At 44.3% G+C, this 21,656-nt stretch overlaps 1 protein-coding gene across 1 annotated transcript; it reads left to right on the forward strand.

The window, feature by feature from the left end:
- The first annotated feature begins 278 nt into the window (after positions 1–278).
- LOC129410300 (coagulation factor XI-like) lies at positions 279–9,309 on the forward strand. Its single transcript, XM_055157998.1, has 8 exons — positions 279–403; positions 518–616; positions 7,125–7,271; positions 7,354–7,475; positions 7,533–7,671; positions 8,783–8,880; positions 8,995–9,139; positions 9,192–9,309. The coding sequence occupies exons 1-8, from the start codon at positions 279–281 to the stop codon at positions 9,307–9,309; spliced, it is 993 nt and encodes a 330-aa protein (XP_055013973.1).
- The last annotated feature ends 12,347 nt before the right edge of the window (positions 9,310–21,656 follow it).

Raw genomic sequence — 21,656 nt, forward strand, 5'->3', positions numbered from 1 at the left:
GACTGAACCAGGACTAAACCAGGACTAAACCAGGACTGAACCAGGACTAAACCAGGACTGAAGAAAGACTGAACCAGGACTGAACCAGGTCTAAACCAGGACTAAACAATGTCTAAACAACATCTAAACCAGGACTGAACCAGCACAAAACCAGGATTGAACCAGGACCAGGACTGAACCAGAACTGAACCAGGACTGAACCAGGACTGAACCAGGTCTAAAGCAGGTCTTGTGTGTTGTCAGAGTGCCTCACAGAGCTGGTGTGGGACACTGGTTTCATGGGGACTGTTGTGGACACGATGTCGGCGTCTGAGGCCACACACTGTCAGCTCCTCTGCACCCAGCACCCGCTCTGCCACTTCTTCATGTTCAGCACCCAAAAGTACACCGACAGCAAGGACAGGTGAGAGGGAGGGCATCTGACGCAAACTGAGGGACAGGGAGGGCATCTGATGCAAACTGAGGGACAGGGAGGGCATCAGACACACGGGAGGGCGTCTGACACATGTGTGTGCAGGTTCAAGTGTGAACTGAAACAAACCTCGAGCGGTGAACCTCTCGCCAAGGCCCAAATCCCCAACGTCACCTCAGGGTACTCTCTACTACCATGCCCCGAGTACACAGGTACTACACACTACTACAATACTCTCTACTACCATGCCCCGAGTACACAGGTACTACACACTACTACAATACTCTCTACTACCATGCCCCGAGTACACAGGTACTACACACTACTACAATACTCTCTACTACCATGCCCCGAGTACACAGGTACTACACACTACTACAATACTCTCTACTACCATGCCCCGAGTACACAGGTACTACACACTACTACAATACTCTCTACTACCATGCCCGAGTACACAGGTACTACACACTACTACAATACTCTCTACTACCATGCCCCGAGTACACAGGTACTACACACTACTACAATACTCTCTACTACCATGCCCCGAGTACACAGGTACTACACACTACTACAATACTCTCTACTACCATGCCCCGAGTACACAGGTACTACACACTACTACAATACTCTCTCTACTACCATGCCCCGAGTACACAGGTACTACACACTACTACAATACTCTCTACTACCATGCCCCGAGTACACAGGTACTACACACTACTACAATACTCTCTACTACCATGCCCCGAGTACACAGGTACTACACACTGCTACAATACTCTCTACTACCATGCCCCGAGTACACAGGTACTACACACTACTACAATACTCTCTACTACCATGCCCCGAGTACACAGGTACTACACACTACTACAATACTCTCTACTACCATGCCCCGAGTACACAGGTACTACACACTACTACAATACTCTCTACTACCATGCCCCGAGTACACAGGTACTACACACTACTACAATACTCTCTACTACCATGCCCGAGTACACAGGTACTACACACTACTACAATACTCTCTACTACCATGCCCCGAGTAACACAGGTACTACACACTACTACAATACTCTCTACTACCATGCCCCGAGTACACAGGTACTACACACTACTACAATACTCTCTACTACCATGCCCCGAGTACACAGGTACTACACACTGCTACAATACTCTCTACTACCATGCCCCGAGTACACAGGTACTACACACTACTACAATACTCTCTACTACCATGCCCGAGTACACAGGTACTACACACTACTACAATACTCTCTACTACCATGCCCCGAGTACACAGGTACTACACACTACTACAATACTCTCTACTACATGCCCCGAGTACACAGGTACTACACACTGCTACAATACTCTCTACTACCATGCCCCGAGTACACAGGTACTACACACTGCTACAATACTCTCTACTACCATGCCCCGAGTACACAGGTACTACACACTACTACAATACTCTCTACTACCATGCCCCGAGTACACAGGTACTACACACTGCTACAATACTCTCTACTACCATGCCCCGAGTACACAGGTACTACACACTGCTACAATACTCTCTACTACCATGCCCCGAGTACACAGGTACTACACACTGCTACAATACTCTCTACTACCATGCCCCGAGTACACAGGTACTACACACTACTACAATACTCTCTACTACCATGCCCCGAGTACACAGGTACTACACACTACTACAATACTCTCTACTACCATGCCCGAGTACACAGGTACTACACACTGCTACAATACTCTCTACTACCATGCCCCGAGTACACAGGTACTACACACTGCTACAATACTCTCTACTACCATGCCCCGAGTACACAGGTACTACACACTACTACAATACTCTCTACTACCATGCCCCGAGTACACAGGTACTACACACTACTACAATACTCTCTACTACCATGCCCCGAGTACACAGGTACTACACACTGCTACAATACTCTCTACTACCATGCCCCGAGTACACAGGTACTACACACTACTACAATACTCTCTACTACCATGCCCCGAGTACACAGGTACTACACACTACTACAATACTCTCTACTACCATGCCCCGAGTACACAGGTACTACACACTACTACAATACTCTCTACTACCATGCCCCGAGTACACAGGTACTACACACTGCTACAATACTCTCTACTACCATGCCCCGAGTACACAGGTACTACACACTGCTACAATACTCTCTACTACCATGCCCCGAGTACACAGGTACTACACACTACTACAATACTCTCTACTACCATGCCCCGAGTACACAGGTACTACACACTACTACAATACTCTCTACTACCATGCCCCGAGTACACAGGTACTACACACTGCTACAATACTCTCTACTACCATGCCCCGAGTACACAGGTACTACACACTACTACAATACTCTCTACTACCATGCCCCGAGTACACAGGTACTACACACTACTACAATACTCTCTACTACCATGCCCCGAGTACACAGGTACTACACACTACTACAATACTCTCTACTACCATGCCCCGAGTACACAGGTACTACACACTACTACAATACTCTCTACTACCATGCCCCGAGTACACAGGTACTACACACTACTACAATACTCTCTACTACCATGCCCCGAGTACACAGGTACTACACACTACTACATATACTCTCTACTACCATGCCCCGAGTACACAGGTACTACACACTACTACAATACTCTCTACTACCATGCCCCGAGTACACAGGTACTACACACTACTACAATACTCTCTACTACCATGCCCCGAGTACACAGGTACTACACACTACTACAATACTCTCTACTACCATGCCCCGAGTACACAGGTACTACACACTGCTACAATACTCTCTACTACCATGCCCCGAGTACACAGGTACTACACACTACTACAATACTCTCTACTACCATGCCCCGAGTACACAGGTACTACACACTGCTACAATACTCTCTCTACTACCATGCCCCGAGTACACAGGTACTACACACTACTACAATACTCTCTACTACCATGCCCCGAGTACACAGGTACTACACACTGCTACAATACTCTCTACTACCATGCCCCGAGTACACAGGTACTACACACTACTACAATACTCTCTACTACCATGCCCCGAGTACACAGGTACTACACACACTACTACAATACTCTCTACTACCATGCCCCGAGTACACAGGTACTACACACTACTACAATACTCTCTACTACCATGCCCCGAGTACACAGGTACTACACACTACTACAATACTCTCTACTACCATGCCCCGAGTACACAGGTACTACACACTACTACAATACTCTCTACTACCATGCCCCGAGTACACAGGTACTACACACTACTACAATACTCTCTACTACCATGCCCCGAGTACACAGGTACTACACACTACTACAATACTCTCTACTACCATGCCCCGAGTACACAGGTACTACACACTACTACAATACTCTCTACTACCATGCCCCGAGTACACAGGTACTACACACTACTACAGTACTACAATACTCTCTACTACCATGCCCCGAGTACACAGGTACTACACACTACTACAGTACTACAATACTCTCTACTACCATGCCCCGAGTACACAGGTACTACACACTGCTACAATACTCTCTACTACCATGCCCCGAGTACACAGGTACTACACACTGCTACACATACTCTCTACACTACCATGCCCCGAGTACACAGGTACTACACACTACTACAATACTCTCTACTACCATGCCCCGAGTACACAGGTACTACACACTACTACAATACTCTCTACTACCATGCCCCGAGTACACAGGTACTACACACTACTACAATACTCTCTACTACCATGCCCCGAGTACACAGGTACTACACACTACTACAATACTCTCTACTACCATGCCCCGAGTACACAGGTACTACACACTGCTACAATACTCTCTACTACCATGCCCCGAGTACACAGGTACTACACACTACTACAATACTCTCTACTACCATGCCCCGAGTACACAGGTACTACACACTACTACAATACTCTCTACTACCATGCCCCGAGTACACAGGTACTACACACTACTACAATACTCTCTACTACCATGCCCCGAGTACACAGTACTACACACTACTACAATACTCTCTCTACTACCATGCCCCGAGTACACAGGTACTACACACTACTACAATACTCTCTACTACCATGCCCCGAGTACACAGGTACTACACACTACTACAATACTCTCTACTACCATGCCCCGAGTACACAGGTACTACACACTACTACAATACTCTCTACTACCATGCCCCGAGTACACAGGTACTACACACTACTACAATACTCTCTACTACCATGCCCCGAGTACACAGGTACTACACACTACTACAATACTCTCTTACTACCATGCCCCGAGTACACAGGTACTACACACTACTACAATACTCTCTACTACCATGCCCCGAGTACACAGGTACTACACACTACTACAATACTCTCTACTACCATGCCCCGAGTACACAGGTACTACACACTACTACAATACTCTCTACTACCATGCCCCGAGTACACAGGTACTACACACTACTACAATACTCTCTACTACCATGCCCCGAGTACACAGGTACTACACACTACTACAATACTCTCTACTACCATGCCCCGAGTACACAGGTACTACACACTACTACAATACTCTCTACTACCATGCCCCGATTACACAGTACTACACACTACTACAATACTCTCTACTACCATGCCCCGAGTACACAGGTACTACACACTACTACAATACTCTCTACTACCATGCCCCGAGTACACAGGTACTACACACTACTACAATACTCTCTACTACCATGCCCGAGTACACAGGTACTACACACTACTACAATACTCTCTACTACCATGCCCCGAGTACACAGGTACTACACACTACTACAATACTCTCTACTACCATGCCCCGAGTACACAGGTACTACACACTACTACAATACTCTCTACTACCATGCCCCGAGTACACAGGTACTACACACTACTACAATACTCTCTACTACCATGCCCCGAGTACACAGGTACTACACACTACTACAATACTCTCTACTACCATGCCCGAGTACACAGGTACTACACACTACTACAATACTCTCTACTACCATGCCCCGAGTACACAGGTACTACACACTACTACAGTACTACAATACTCTCTACTACCATGCCCCGAGTACACAGGTACTACACACTACTACAATACTCTCTACTACCATGCCCCGAGTACACAGGTACTACACACTACTACAATACTCTCTACTACCATGCCCCGAGTACACAGGTACTACACACTACTACAATACTCTCTACTACCATGCCCCGAGTACACAGGTACTACACACTACTACAATACTCTCTACTACCATGCCCCGAGTACACAGGTACTACACACTACTACAATACTCTCTACTACCATGCCCCGAGTACACAGGTACTACACACTACTACAATACTCTCTACTACCATGCCCCGAGTACACAGGTACTACACACTACTACAATACTCTCTACTACCATGCCCCGAGTACACAGGTACTACACACACTACTACAATACTCTCTACTACCATGCCCCGAGTACACAGGTACTACACACTACTACAATACTCTACTACCATGCCCCGAGTACACAGGTACTACACACACTACTACAATACTCTCTACTACCATGCCCCGAGTACACAGGTACTACACACTACTACAATACTCTCTACTACCATGCCCCGAGTACACAGGTACTACACACTACTACAATACTCTCTACTACCATGCCCCAAGTACACAGGTACTACACACTACTACAGTACTCACTCCTACCCTGCCCCACTTACACAGGTACTACACACTACTCTAGTACTACAGTACTCATTCCTACCCTGCCCCACATGTACAGGGACTACACAGTACTACAGCACTAGACAGTACTACATGCTCAAACTCTGCTCATATTCACAGTACTACACACAGGTACTACACAGATGATTTTTGTATTGTGTTGTGTATTGTGGAGCAACAGTGACATTGTTATTATTATTGTGTGTGTATTATTGTGTGTATTGTCTGTCATATTGTGTATTATATTGTATGTTGTGTTGTGTGGTCATGAGCTCTGGGTAGTGACCGAAAGGACGAGATCGCGGATACAAGCGCTCGAAATGAGTTTCCTCCGCAGGGTGGCTGGGCGCTCCCTTAGAGATAGGGTGAGGAGCTCAGTCACACGGGAGGAGCTCGGAGTAGAGCCGCTGCTCCTCCACGTCGAGAGGAGCCAGTTGAGGTGGCTCGGGCATTTGTTCCGGATGCCTCCTGGGCGCCTCCCTCGGGAGGTGTTCTGGGCATGTCCCACCGGGAGGAGGCCCCGGGGAAGACCCAGGACACGCTGGAGGGACTATGTCTCTCGGCTGGCCTGGGAACGCCTCGGGGTCCCCCCGGAGGAGCTGGAGGACGTGTCTGGGGTGAAGGAAGTCTGGGAGTCCCTGCTTAGGCTGCTGCCCCCGCGACCCGGCCCTGGATAAGCGGACGAAAATGGATGGATGGATGGATGTTGTGTTGTGTATTGTATTGTGTATTATATTATGTGTTGTATGGTCTGTTGTGTATTGCGTTGTGTATTATACTGTGTGTTGTGCTCGTGTGCACAGCTCCGTGCCTGAAAAGCCTTTACCCAAACGTGGCGTTCATTCAGTCCAACTATCGCTTGCTCTTTACTCCTGATGCCCTGGAGTGTCAGCGAGTCTGCACCCACGACCCAGACTGCAGCTTCTTCACCTGGACCAGCCCCCAGCACAAGGACCAGGCCAGCAGGTGGGTACTGGACAACATCTGACACATGGGGGAGGGCATCTGAGGCACAGGAAAGGCATCTGACATATTTGTGTGGTTGCAGGTTGATGTGCTCTTTGATGTTCTCGTGGAAGGTTCCTCGGATTCGTCGGGTAGAACTGGTAGACAGAGCCACCTCAGGGTTCAACGATAAAAAGGACTTCAGAATCTCAAACGTCATAACAGGTCTGAACCAGGACTGAACCAGAACTAGCTCAGGTCTAAAGAGGGTTTATATTTCAGACTGTGCGGTGACACTCCTGTCGGACACAGACTTCAGACAGGGCTCCACTCTGCTCTCGAAGGAACCAGCCGTGAGTCCAGGCCACTGCCAGACCCTGTGCTCTGCCCACCCCCTGTGCACCCACTACACCTACGACAGGTACACACACACACACACACACACGCGCACACACACACTACACCTATCTATTGAAGACCTGTCCAAGACCTGCCAAAGACCTGCTGAAGATCTGCTGAAGACCATCCCAAGACCTGCAGAAGACCTGCCCAAGACCTGCTGAAGATCTGCTGAAGACCTGCCAAAGATCTGCTGAAAACCTGCGGAAGACCTGCCCAAGACCTGCCGAAGACTTCCAGAAGACCTGCTGAAGACCTGCCAAAGACCTGCTGAAGACCTGCTGAAGACCTGCCGAAGACCTGCTGAAGACTTCCAGAAGACCTGCTGAAGACCTGCTGAAGACCTGCCAAAAACCTGCTGAAGACTTCCAGAAGACCTGCTGAAGACCTGCCGAGGACCTGCTGAAGACCTGCCAAAGACCTGCTGAAGACCTGCCGAAGACCTGCTGAAGACTTCCAGAAGACCTGCTGAAGACCAGCTGAAGACCTGCTGAAGACCTCCCGAAGACCTGCTGAAGACTTCCAGAAGACGTGCTGAAGACCTGCTGAAGACTTCCAGAAGACCTGCTGAAGACCTGCCGAAGACCTGCCGAAGACCTGCCAAAAACCTGCTGAAGACTTCCAGAAGACCTGCTGAAGACCTGCCGAGGACCTGCTGAAGACCTGCCAAAGACCTGCTGAAGACCTGCCGAAGACCTGCTGAAGACTTCCAGAAGACCTGCTGAAGACCTGCTGAAGACCAGCTGAAGACCTGCTGAAGACCTCCCGAAGACCTGCTGAAGACTTCCAGAAGACGTGCTGAAGACCTGCTGAAGACTTCCAGAAGACCTGCCGAAGACCTGCCGAAGACCTGCTGAAGACTGCTCCAGAAGACCTGCTGAAGACCTGCTGAAGACCTGCCGAAGACCTGCTGAAGACCTGCTGAAGACCTGCTGAAGACTTCCAGAAGACCTGCTGAAGACCTGCTGAAGACCAGCTGAAGACCAGCTGAAGACCTGCTGAAGACCTGCTGAAGACCAGCTGAAGACCTGCTGAAGACCAGCTGAAGACCTGCTGAAGACCTGCCGAAGACCTTCTGTTCTTGTTTCTCTGGATTTCTCTAGATTAAACATGTGTGTCTCTTGTGTTTTCAGACCTTATTGTTACATTTTACAAAGGACAAACTCAGCTTCCACAAACTCTGCAGGACTCATCTCCGGAGTGCCCTCCCGCTTTTGTCAACAGGACAGCAGTAAGAGATCCTCTGCACCATCTGACCCTCTCCTCTGCTCCACCGCCCCTCTCTTCTGATCCTTTTCTACACCTGACCCTTTCCTACTCCTCTGACCCTCTCGTCTCTCCTCAGGTTGGGTGACTGAGCTTTATCCTGGTTTGGCGTTCCCTGGTTCGAACATTAAAATGGTCAATGTGGATGATGTCGAAGGTTGTCGAAAAGCCTGCTCTGAAACACCACCTTGCCGTTTTTTCACTGTGAACATAAAAAACTCAAAGTAAGACTGAACTACACATGGTTCAAGATCGAAATAACAAATCTAACTGACTCATTTCTGTTCCTCTTAGGGGGTTCTGCTTCCTGAAAGCTGTCCTCACTGTTCCTGCTCCGGAAAAAATACAAGAAGTTGAAAACATGGTGTCGGGCTTTAGCCTGAGGGGGCAGTAAAGAGCCCTCCCGTCCTCCCGTATCCCTGTGTGTCAGATGCCCTCCCGTCCTCTCGTATCCCTGTGTGTCAGATGCCCTCCTGTCCGCCTGTTCAAAATAGCAGTTCAGCTCACAAAATAGCATGTACCTTCTAGTGGATTTTTCCAATCAAAAATGTAAGTAGTTTAAAAAAAAAAAAAAAAAAAAAAAAAAATATAATATATATATATATATATATATATATATATATATATATATATATATATATATATATATATATATATATATATATATATATATAATATGACCACACAGAGGATCTTATCCAAAATGTAACGATGATAAAGCTTAATCGCACATGGGTTTGGTTCCCGTTTACACGTACACAGTGAATTTGCCTCTGAAAACGAATCTTTCTAAAAACTCCAGCTAGAGTGGAGATTCTGGAAAACTATGGTTTGGTGTTTGAGTGTAAAGTGAGATAAACTGGATGGGACTTTGGCCTTGGAGCGCAGTATGGAGAACATCTCAGGGTGTAAACCTTGACACCAAGAGACAATCAGAGCTGTTGTTAAAAGAGCAGCTGCTCCACCCAAAACCAAAACATGATGAATCTGATCTATTGTCCTCCCCCAGCCAGCGCCGGCCTGCTCAAGGTCACCTGGTTTCAAATAGTTCTGGAGAGACTGGAGCAGGAGGGGAGCTCTGCTCCTCTCCAACTTTCTCTACGCCCTCACAGCTTTTGCCCCACCCAGAATTGGCAGACAGGTCTGTTGTATCCAGCGCCCCCTGGCTGCAGGATCTAGTACTGTGTTTTTGTTGTATGTGCTGATATTGTGGAGAGGTTTCTTTTTTTTCTTTGTGTACTGGTTCCAGATAATTAGTTGTAAAAAAAGATTATTGTGTCAGCTTCCAGATAGTAGTAAAAAAGACAGTTATGTCATAGATAGTAATCTAAATAATAAATAAAGTAAGTAAGTAAAGTTTGATTGATTGATTGATGGAGTTTTAGGAGTTAATGCAACAAAAGTGTGACCAATGTTTCCCTTTTGCTCTGATGATGATGATGATTGATGATGATGATGATGAAGCATTCAGAGCAGCAGTGGCATTTCTTCTGGTGTAAACACTTTTCATGTGTTTGCATTTGCACACAGCTGATGTTTCACATCCATGACCAGAGACCAATGAGTCTCAGAGCTCAGCAATTTGTCCACTTCTTTAACAGATCTGTGGAGAGGCGAGCCTGCTCAGTAAAACATGTTTTTCAAGGTATTTTTGAGTAATACTTACGACTGTAATAAAAATAAATGCTACAGGTTTCAATCTAATCCAGGTGCCGCCCAGAGGCTTGGTGTAGTTATGACGGCGCTCGATGGCAAATTTATGTAGGTTGAAAACTTTTTTGAAAACAATGCTGTAGAAGCCATTCTTCTTTTGTTTAGGTTGGGGTTAATTTGGGTCACTGTTTGTCTGGGCACAGGGTGACCTATATTTGGCTTGGCCACAGGGGAGCAGAGTGGAGTCAAGCCCTATATAAATGCACAGGTATCAGTGAACTGGGTGTGTGGGTGACAGGAGGTCACATGGTTTTTACCGCTCCCCTTCTGGCCGGTGGTCCAGCTTTAACTACTCAACTCTGTAATATTATTAAACATCTATTCACCATCCTACTCCCTTCTGCTCTATAATCTAATGTTCCAATCTGGTAGCGCGTTAGGCCTGGATCCCCTGCACCCTGAAACGACTAAAGGTTAGGACTAAAATTGTCGCTACAGATGCTGTTTGCACGATGTTATTTTGGAAAAAGGAGAGAGGGAAATATTTGTTTCTCAACATACCCGACTCTGTGTAAATGTCGCCTTAGTATCTTTTGGCTGAGTTTGAAGCGTTTTTGAAGAAAACTACGTCAAAAATACAATGGCTTGCACTTTTGTCTGCTTTTTAGGCCATAATATCTTTTTTTTTTTTTTTGGTTTAGGGGATTGTTGATGTCAGGACAGGATTTGTTCTTTGAGAAGAGTTTCAGATTTCACATTTTTCCACTCGGGATCCCACTGGCCTCCTGAAAATTGATCTCTGAGGTGTTTTCCATTATTTTTATTCTTTATTTATTTCTTTACTGAGTTCCAGTTTTTGATATTTTTGAAATAATTGGAAGTGAATAAATAAATAAATAAATAAATGTATTAAATTAAACGGTGAATACATGTAAATACATACATGCCTTTACACATTAATGCACATACATTCTGAGGATTACAAAACTATGATATGCTTGTTTTTACATTTCTGTTCTAATTTTTGAATTTCTCCATTGATTTATTTGGATATATTTTCATTTATTTTAAAATGTATTTACTTATTTCTCTTTTATGATATTTATTTAAGACAATACTACTTCAAACACTATGGTACGGACACACTTTATAGTAACTATATTCACAGGCTTAATAAAGCATGATTAAGACTTAATTAATAATAAAAATAAGTCTTTATTTTTATAGTGCTCTTTCACAGACATTTGTCTTTACAGAGCATTATTCAGCATTATTCATTCAGTTCATACCCAGAAGTGGTAAGCTACTATTGTAGCCACAGCTGTCCTGGGGCAAACTGACGGAAGCTTTCATACTAGACAATGCGGGTGAAGTGTCTTGCCTAAGGACACAATGACGCCGCACTGTGACACCTGATTTTCCCAGTGGTCTCCCATCCAAGTACTAACCAGGCCTGGCCTTACTTAGCTTCTGAGATCTGACGGGATTAGTTTTGACAAGCCGGTATGGCCACCATGAGCCAGTGTGGCCATTAACAAATACTCAAAAACTGCAATACTGTTTATTATAGCCTGTGTAGACTCAGGCTCCACAGTGGAAAAGTTATGACACTGTATTTATTTGTGAATTTCGCTTTTACTGGAACCTAAGATGATAAAGATGTTGGCGGAGTTTGGCTCATGTTTTATGTTTGGCTTCAGCTTCACGCGCACACTACAAACTGTAACTGTAACTATAACTGTAACTGTAACTGTATATATTACTTAACTCAACACTTTGAGACACTGTAAAGGGTGCCGTTGAAGTTGATGTTTATTCGAGCGGCCCATGGTGCACTAGATTTAGTTCTGTTTACTTCACTGTCTGGGGGGTTCGTGTACTGTGTTCTCTCTTGTCCAATGATCTCCTTTGAAAAGCATTTTTATTTCTGTTATGCTTCTTTCCAAGGAAGACCAGGCTAAAAATGTTCTTCTTTGAAATGGCCAGGTGAGTTAGGAGAGGAGATGAAACGCACATTTGATCTCAGACGCCTCAAGGACATAAACACACTGTGCTCGTCAGCTTTTACATGAGTAAGCCTGTGAAATCACAACTGTGTCAACTCAAGGACGGCCACACCAGCGGTGTTCTGACTCAGGGTTTCTCGATAACAAATAAGACTGAGAGCACTTCTAACAACAGGTCCACTGTGAAATTGACTAGCTGAATAGGCTTGTACGAGCCAGACTGGTGCTGCTCAATTTCATTTCTCTCCAGCAACTAGGTCAGGAATCAAAATACACTAGACGGTTCAGAACAAAAAATCCGGAAACCTGTGCAAGCTTCGGAGGAAGCACCTCAGGATAGATTGAAGATGCCATGAGCCTCCTGTATTAGGTGCTTTCACACCGACAGACCAAACGCCATAACCAGTATTCAGAGGACCAACTAAGAGACCTCAAAAAGAGGTGGTCCGGTTCGCTTGAACCGCATCGTTTGGTGTGAAGAGCAGGTTCGACTAAAGTCAGGGAAAACGCGTCGCCTGTAATGACGCTGTACGGAGTACAATTGTCCAGATTCATTTTCGAAATTTTACCAACAATGGAAGAGAATTAAACACGAAGATAGAGCTGCCTCCAGATTCAAAGGACTTCTGTCAGACCTGCACAGTTTCCCCGTGATCATGTAGGAACTAGCATTTTTATTTTAGGCTTTAATTAATCAAATAATTTTATGGCAATACGCAATCGCCCATTCATGATTCACCTTTAAAAATGTCCTGCTTTTAGCCTAGTGTGAGAATCAAGATCCAAACCAGAGCCCGAACCAGCGGGAGCAGCTCCGTTCTGTCCGGGCTCAGATGACGTGGAGCGGGGAGTAAAAGCGCTTTTCCCGGGAAGAACCAAATGCGTAAACTGGATTCACGTTCTGTCCGGATGCTTTGCAACCTCGGAACCAGCCGCGTTCTTGAGCGCGGAGGACAGGAGCAGCGACCTGTAGTCACAGCGCATCTCACTTTCCCCGCACGGACAGGGAACCAGCGCGCAGACGGCGGACGTCTCAGACCCAGTCATTGCGCACTGGTCTTGCTCGCCACCGTCTGGAACCAGCACATGGAGGATGAGCCTCCGGACCATCTGACCAACGCGCTTGTAGGACGACAGAAGACCAAGGACCAGACTCCAGCGCCGTCCTGAGGAGCTGCGCGCTACGTGAACGCTGTTGGCTTCTGCTGTTACCCGAACTCAGGACTGATGCGGTGAGTTTGTAAAAGTTCTATGTTGCGTTTTATGAGTTCATAATTTGAGATGAGGACGCCCGCGGTATTAACAGGGAACATCAGTATTGACTGGAGATATCGCTGTTCTTACCGGAACAGAGGCTCGTTAATCGGACCAGTTTTGGTTCGTTTTGCCGGTGTGAAAGCGGACCACACTGGAGTGTATCTGCTTCTCGTATGTCAAACATGGATGGAAGACACTTGTTTTTGCCTCGTACTTTTTGCTAACGTCGCCAAGCCTCTGGAATAGATCACTGCAGTTTTGTGGTGCTTGCAATGGGACAGCTGTGTTTGCCGCTGAGTGCGCGTGGATTTCGGCGACGCACAGGTGGAGCTGGTCATCTGGTTGCCAGCAAGTTACGCACCGAGTGTCAGGTAAACAGCTGTCAATGTCTTTTTATTTCTTATTACCCCTCAATAAAGGTCCCACTTATGAACAGGGGAATTGTGTCAGCGCCTCCTTGCGCTCTGATGCCGTAAAGTGAGCCACACGTGTACCACCATGTGTGGTTTGTTTTGGTTTCTTCGGTGACGCCGTATGTGCACGTGTACTTGTATTAACAGTCACTTAGACTCGTTGCTTCACAACTGCTGTAAATTGAGTTTTGGGATGTAAACTGCGTTAATAATCTGTTGTAATCTGCATGGCCCGATTGCAGCTTCATCTGTCAGTGCCCCGCGGTAGGGGGTGGGTTGTACCATCTACCGCGGGCCGCACTGACATTATTCTTTGAATCAAGTGGGGGCCGCAAAATCCTTCGCGGGCCGCAGTTGGCCCCCGGGCCGCGAGTCTGAGACCCTGCACTAGACGGTTCGCAAAAATCCCGGAAGTGCAAGTTCGGGCACCGGCCAATCAGCGAAGAGCCATATATTCAGTGACGTCAACGATTCCTGAGATCGAGGATTTAAAGCCGGAACAAAGAGTTTGGTGAATTTTATCAAGGGGAAAGACGTTATTGTCCTTCTTTCTACGGATTTGGGAAAAGCTTAATATACCAGTTAGCCCCGTTAGCGGCGCATTACATACATCACGAATAAAAATTAGCAGTGGTAATCTGTAGTCTCGGGAAAATGCACGGTGGGCCAATCTACCCCAGACCATTTGGGCTGTTGCGGTGGCCTTCCATTCATTGTAAAAAAAAGAATGGCCGAGCTGAGCAGAGCACCCCAAACCCACCAGTCCTCAATTTCCACCGTATGTGGGGAGTAAAAGTTCAGGGCTGTTTATTGGTCCCAATCCGACCTTGGGCTTGTATTTACCGTCTGTAAAGGCTTTCAAAAGTACATTTCAAACCACTAAACCTGGGCTCCTTCGAACGACACATAACCGCTCCTAGAACACCTTGTGCACCTTGGTAAATACACAAAAACAACAGCAAATACATGTCTACGCATTTTGAATTCTTTGCGATTGTTTGCAAAGCACAAAGTGTTGATGTCCACCACCACGAGGCAACAGCAGCGGCCCGGCTCACGAGGTGCTCTGAGCGGACAGCCTTCACCAAAGCCCCCGCTCTCCTGCTGTGAGCGCACAGAGGTCGGGCAGGGACAAAATCAGTGAGGCTTTTCCCGCAGCCTCAGGAAACCCACCACCTTTGACTGGTCCATGTTAAATAAGAGGAAACAAGACCACACACCTGGCAGCATCCTCGATCTAACACCAGCTCATGCCCACACCCGTCTTTGGCTCTCTGTGATACCCACCTCTCTGCTTGTGAGGTTCTGGGAAAGGTGGAGCTTAACTGGGGAAATTTCACACTGTTTTCCTTGAAGAAAACACGGGTTACACGGGTGACTTGTGCTTTTAAATCCACTTTTGATTTACAGTGGTTTTCTTATATTGTATTTTCCTTTTATAAACGAAGAAAGGTAATTTGTACAGGTCACGTCTTTGGTTCTCATACCACAACTGTTTAAAATATTGCCTAAATTATTATAGGGGCCAATCCGTATGAAATCAGCCATTTTCTCCAATCTCCAATTGTCTTCCCTTATAACAAGCAACTAGTGTTTAAGTCTATTAAAGCTAATTTAATCTTTCTATCAGGTGAAAAAGTCCGTAAGCTCGACCAAAAATGACCCGTGAGAACTCATTTTCAAAAGCTCTGTTTGAAATGAAGGAAGTTAATATTAGATGTTTTTATTACTTTAAACTAATCAGAATATGCCAAAGTTACTCTGGTAAAAAAAAATAAAAATCAACATCTAACTGTGCCACATGGAGAACCGAGGCTCCAAAGAAGGGGCCAAAAAGATCAACATTTGGTCTGTGACTAAATTTGGGACTCTACACCGTCCACATGAAAGCTCAGAAAAGTTTAAGATTGTTGTCAGAAATGTTCATTCTCTCAAATATTCAGGATCAACAGTTAGTTTGTAAATATCTGCTTGGAGTAAATAGATCTTGGACCTCAAAAAAAACAAAAAAAACAAATAAATAAAAAATTGAGCGGCAACCAAATGTGAGATTTTGGGGGCCCACAGCGCCCCCCTTAATAAAGACACCAAATATTTGACAACAGATTTAGAATCTATGACCAAGAATCTACAATAATACAATATTTCAGTTTCCTAGCTCTATTTTTTATGAAGTTCTGGTCTCTTAAACATGTTTATAAATTAAGGCTTCAGAAAAAGTGAACATGGCTCCAAAATTTCAGTGGGTCATAACTCAGGAACGACTCAAGGGATTGAGCTAAAATTTGAGATTCTTTCATTTGGTGATTTTAGAAATTTTTAGAACATTTTTCAGCCAAATCTGAGATGGCTCATAGGGGAGGGCGGCTGATTTCATACGGACTGACCCATTGGTCTACTGATAATTAGAACGTGATTATTGGTTGCTACAGGATGTCTCTGTTTTGTAAAAATGAAATGCAGTCAGCTTCAGCAGCCTGAATGTTGTAGCGACCGAAGTGTGAACCAAAGCAGAGGTGGACTCAACCAAACACGGCCCTGGACTTTTCCCCCACGTGTTGCAGCTTGAACAGCTTAATCACACGCTGTCATTCACGCTTTAAAGACGTCCTTGATGCATGAATGACAAGTGTCCATCGTGGTACGTTTGACCTGATTTGATGCTTTGTATGTGAACACAGCATTATTAGGAGTAACTCTGCTGGGGAGGTATGGGAACCTGAGCACTATTGTCTGTTCATGATATTCATAAGCTGTTCCCTGTCTCCACTCACACTGTTTCAGATGCCCTCCCGCTGTACGCCAGCTGCTGACTGGACTCTAGATCTAGGACCCTTCCCTTCCCTCACCTGGCTGGATGACCCCTGCCCTGGATGAGCCTCCCTCTGACCCTTAGTCTTGAGTTGGCTCTGACAAAGGAGGTTCTGGGACAGTTATTCTGTGACTGTTGGTTAATCTGTCTGTTATATTCACCAATGTGTATTCAAAAAAAGACATTTCTATGGTTTGAGTGTTCATAAAGAAGACGGTAGAGTGCTGTGTTTGTGTAGACTGTAGCAGGGGAGTGTGTGTATGTGAGTCACATTGTGCTTGCCTTACGAGCACATTTGATTAATGCCAATGTGAAGCCAAAAGTGGTTTTAGAGTATTTAAACATTAACTTTTTATCATTCCTGGGTCTATCAATTCAAAAATAAAAAGTGACTGAAAGATAAAAGCCACTTCTGTAGGGATATTTCAGCTGAAAGGGTTTTTGGAGCTGGTACAGAGCCTTTAATATCACATAACTAAATCTGCTGTTGTACGGCTCTTGTAAACATGACTCAACTTAATCTTCTGACAAGTTCAAGTTAAATTATGATTTGTGGCATGTTGGGCATCACTTCCCATTAAGACCACATTTCCAGTTAAAGTGCATAAAACAGGTTTTCATGCTTTTCTAATTCTGACTTAGTTTGCTGGCATAGTACGTACGTGTAGGTCAATATTTATATTATCAATTATTATCATAGTTTTACTTCAGTTAAGTGGAAGTTTTTGGAAAAACTGAAAAGTAGCCACTAAAAATACAGGACTGTTTTAGAGATGTTATGATGTAACCTTGTTTCATATGAAACAAAGCTCAGAATTCTCAGTTTCACCTTGTGATGTCATGATGGGGTAGTTTTAAAACAGACCTAAATGATAGTCAAAGTTTGTTTACTCAAAGACGCTTTACACTTTCTGTAAGGAATGAAAGAAATAATGTCTCATCTGAATTAGAAAAATAAATAAATGATAATAATAATAACTCTTAACTCTCAATAACAATATAAATGACACTCAAAGTTAGTTTCTTCAAAGAATGCCTCATAATTTCTGTAATGAATGGAATACTGAAAGAAATAATGTCTCATCTGTAGAAAAAATAGATAAATCATGAAAAATGCCTCTCCAATATTAACAATACAACTTTAACAACAATAACTCTGCAAACTAACAAAAATATCTATAGCCTATCTTTAGTTTGATTAATCCTTGTCTCCCTCTTCATCCTGTTTTTCTCCTTCGTCCTCCTTGTTTGCCCATTGATATTTTATTGTAGAGCTCATCATTCCCAGCAGTTTTTTGTTGCTTAACAAATAAGCATGGAAGTCTTTGCAAGACATATCTCTGAAGTTGTACTGCACAAAGGGAATGCCTTTCAATGACTGAACAGAAAGTTTTCTAAGGAATTTCTTAAGATTGGCGACCAAAACACTTGACATCATCAAGTGGCACTGCCTTCTCTCTACGGTACTTGATGCAGGCCTCCACATCTTTCCAGTTTGGCGGTTCACACATAAATGTTGAGAACTCTTCCATGGGAGTCATCTGCCTCTCCAGATACTCCAGACACTGAGCACTGAACATGTCAAGCACATGAGCAGTGAACTTGTCACTGCCCTCACCAAGTCCATTTCTGAGATTTTCTGCCAGTAGTCCCTTAAGTTTAAGGGACATGAAATTGTTGCTTTTACGCTCAAGAAGAATGTTGTGGAAGCTGTTCAAAGTTTTCTTCACCTCCATGATGGAGTTATTCTGCTTTTCCATTTGTGGAATGTGATTGTGGAGCACAGACATGAGTGAGTGCATGTGCCACAAGTAGATCTCACTAAGATTATTGTCAAAAAACTTCTCGATTGCCATGGGTGGCTTTTGGTGAGACATGAAGAATGCCTCTAAAGCAGGAAACATCTAAAGCATCCTCTCAATGCCTGGAAACAATGACAGTCACCTTGTCTTGCTGTGAGAAAGCATCCTCCTGTACTTGATGTCAACATAATCACAGTACTCTTTAAGGGACTCGGTGTGCACTGTGTGAATGTGGAAGTACTGGTAGATTTTAAACATGATGTTCTCAAGGTCAGTGTCAGAGTAACATTCAGTATTTAATCAAAATCAGTCAACAAAATACACAAGACACAAACAGTTGAATTAATTTTGTGTCAGGGAATTTACCACGACCTCAAATATTAAAGAACACGTCAGGGACACAGTGGTTGGTTTTACTTGCGCAAGGAGGTAGGAGAGAGGTACTGATGTCCTGTCTCATCCTAAACTGAAGCAGTCTCTTCTCTCCAAACGTCTCTTTTATTGTAGAACACACAATATCATACAGGAGGTTACTTTGAATACAGTACCTATTGTTCACATGTTGTCTCATGACTGACAAGCTTCCACTGACACAGCCCCCCATTATACACAGGTTTCACATTCCAGGTGGTAGATAGCCTCAAGCAATTCCCCAGAGTTCTGTGTTAACCTCATGATGTTTACCATTACTATTTGTTTCTCCCGGTACATTATCTTTAATGAGTCAGCCAATGCATCATCCATCTCACCTGATACAGCTTGAACACAACACAAAGCAATGTTGATAATCTTATATTGTACCTGATTAATACTTTAAATGACTTATAACACAAAATTCTCTAACACTAGTGTGTCCTGTGACTGTCCTCGTCTCATCTGGTTGGAGTTGGACCACAGCACATTGAGGACCTGGACTTCCTCGAGTGGCTCCTGTCTGTGTGGAATCTGCTGCAGTCTGAACATCTGTCTCCAAACAACATCTTCACGTCTGACGGTGAGCGCCTCTTCATGTTTAGACTGTCACCTGAAGCTATTTTAACAAATGTACAAGATCTCTGAACTGTATCTAAAGGCTTTAAATCCCATAAACATGACCTAATTGTGGGCCCAGTCATGTTCAGATCAAACTGTGGAAAACAACTGTAAAGCAAATTTATTCTTAATTACAAAACATTTTAGCAAGGCCAAAATATTTGGACAGTAGTTTCTCCAGGACTTCAAGCGCAGTTTATGATCAAAGACGATAATGAAAATGCAAGAACTCCAGGCTGATCACCTGAGCCCCTGTCCTCCCAGCCATCACATGTATCCATTGTCAATTTTGTTGTACGTCATTGTTGTTGGTTAAGAGATTTCTAATAGAGAGATTTATAAGGAGATTTATAAAGGGGGTCCCCACTTTTGTATATTTATTTAATTATAACACAGGTAGGTCTGGCTAAAACATCAGACAAAGTAAATAGTGGAAAAAGAACAATTCTTTATTTAGTTAATATTAAAAGTACACATAAAAACTGCTGTAGTATATTTCTTTTAGATTTAAAGTGCTAGATGTGTGGTCTTAAGTGCTCTGAGAATTTAGAATTAAAGTGCAAGGTGCTGCTACATTGCACTATCCTCTATTGCACATCCTACCCCAGCCAGTAAATGGATACACTATAGCAACTTATACGCTAGCGCTACAGATAAAGTAATTTATGCTAAGGACTTAAGAGAATCGAGAGAATTTAAGATTTATGAGAAAATTTGAGAGAATTTGAAATTAGAAACAAACAGCAGCAGTGTAATCTGCCACATAGAAATACACCACACTTTTTACCACACATGCCATCAAACGCCACCACCCCCAAATATACACCACCCAGAGCCTCTACCTGGATTTTAGGAGAGTACCCTACATGGGGCCGGGGGTGCGTTAGGAGCGGCCACCGTCACCACCGCCTGCTCCAGATGACACACGCCTTTAAACACAGAAACCAGAAACATCGCATTAACCTGTTCCCATCCACCTGATTTTGGCGTGTGCACAATAGCACCACATACCCAAATGCCATAGCTTATTAAAAGAAAACCTTAGAACCCACATGCTTGTGTGAGGCACCATTTTAAAGCTTAGGCCTTCTAGTTTCTGTAGATATGTACATGAAGACTGTGAGTGCTGCCTAACCTACAGTACAGTCAATTAAAAATTGTATTTTTTGCTTTGAAAAAAAATAAAATAAAATAAAGGCCTTAGCTTGGTCATACTTCATGCTAGGCATTTGTGACTCACTACACTCATTGTTCAAGTTGTTGGCAACAACTGTGTAGAATTTCAGATCTCTAGGACAAAGGGTTTTGATGCTGTGAGCCTTTGTGTATACAAAATGACAATTCGGCACAAGATTGCCAAATTTGTGCCAAAATAATAATAATAATAATATAATAATAATAATAATAATAATTAATTATTATTATTATTATTATTATTATTATTATTATTATTACTTATATTATTCTTCTGAGCTTTAGGCATGTTTTCTCAAGAAAAAAAACTAAAAGTAGCCAAAATTGTCTTCCAAGTGGCAGATCTGCCCTCTGTGGCCCCTCCCGCTTCTTGTGTCCCTCTCTGTGGTGCCTGTAAACACCGCGTCCGTTTCAAAGACCATCTGGATGTCCCACCCACCGTTTGAAAACTCTGGTGATAGGCTAAAACAATATGTCAATCACTTTCTGGAAGATCCAATGACTGAAGAGATTTCAAACAAACTGATGACGCGTGCGCATTAAAGCCAGGAAGTACGTGGGTATGTTAGTTT

This window comes from Boleophthalmus pectinirostris, unplaced genomic scaffold (assembly GCF_026225935.1).
Source record: "Boleophthalmus pectinirostris isolate CB_2022bp ecotype Guang Dong unplaced genomic scaffold, ASM2622593v1 HiC_scaffold_22, whole genome shotgun sequence".
Lineage (NCBI taxonomy): Eukaryota > Metazoa > Chordata > Actinopteri > Gobiiformes > Gobiidae > Boleophthalmus > Boleophthalmus pectinirostris.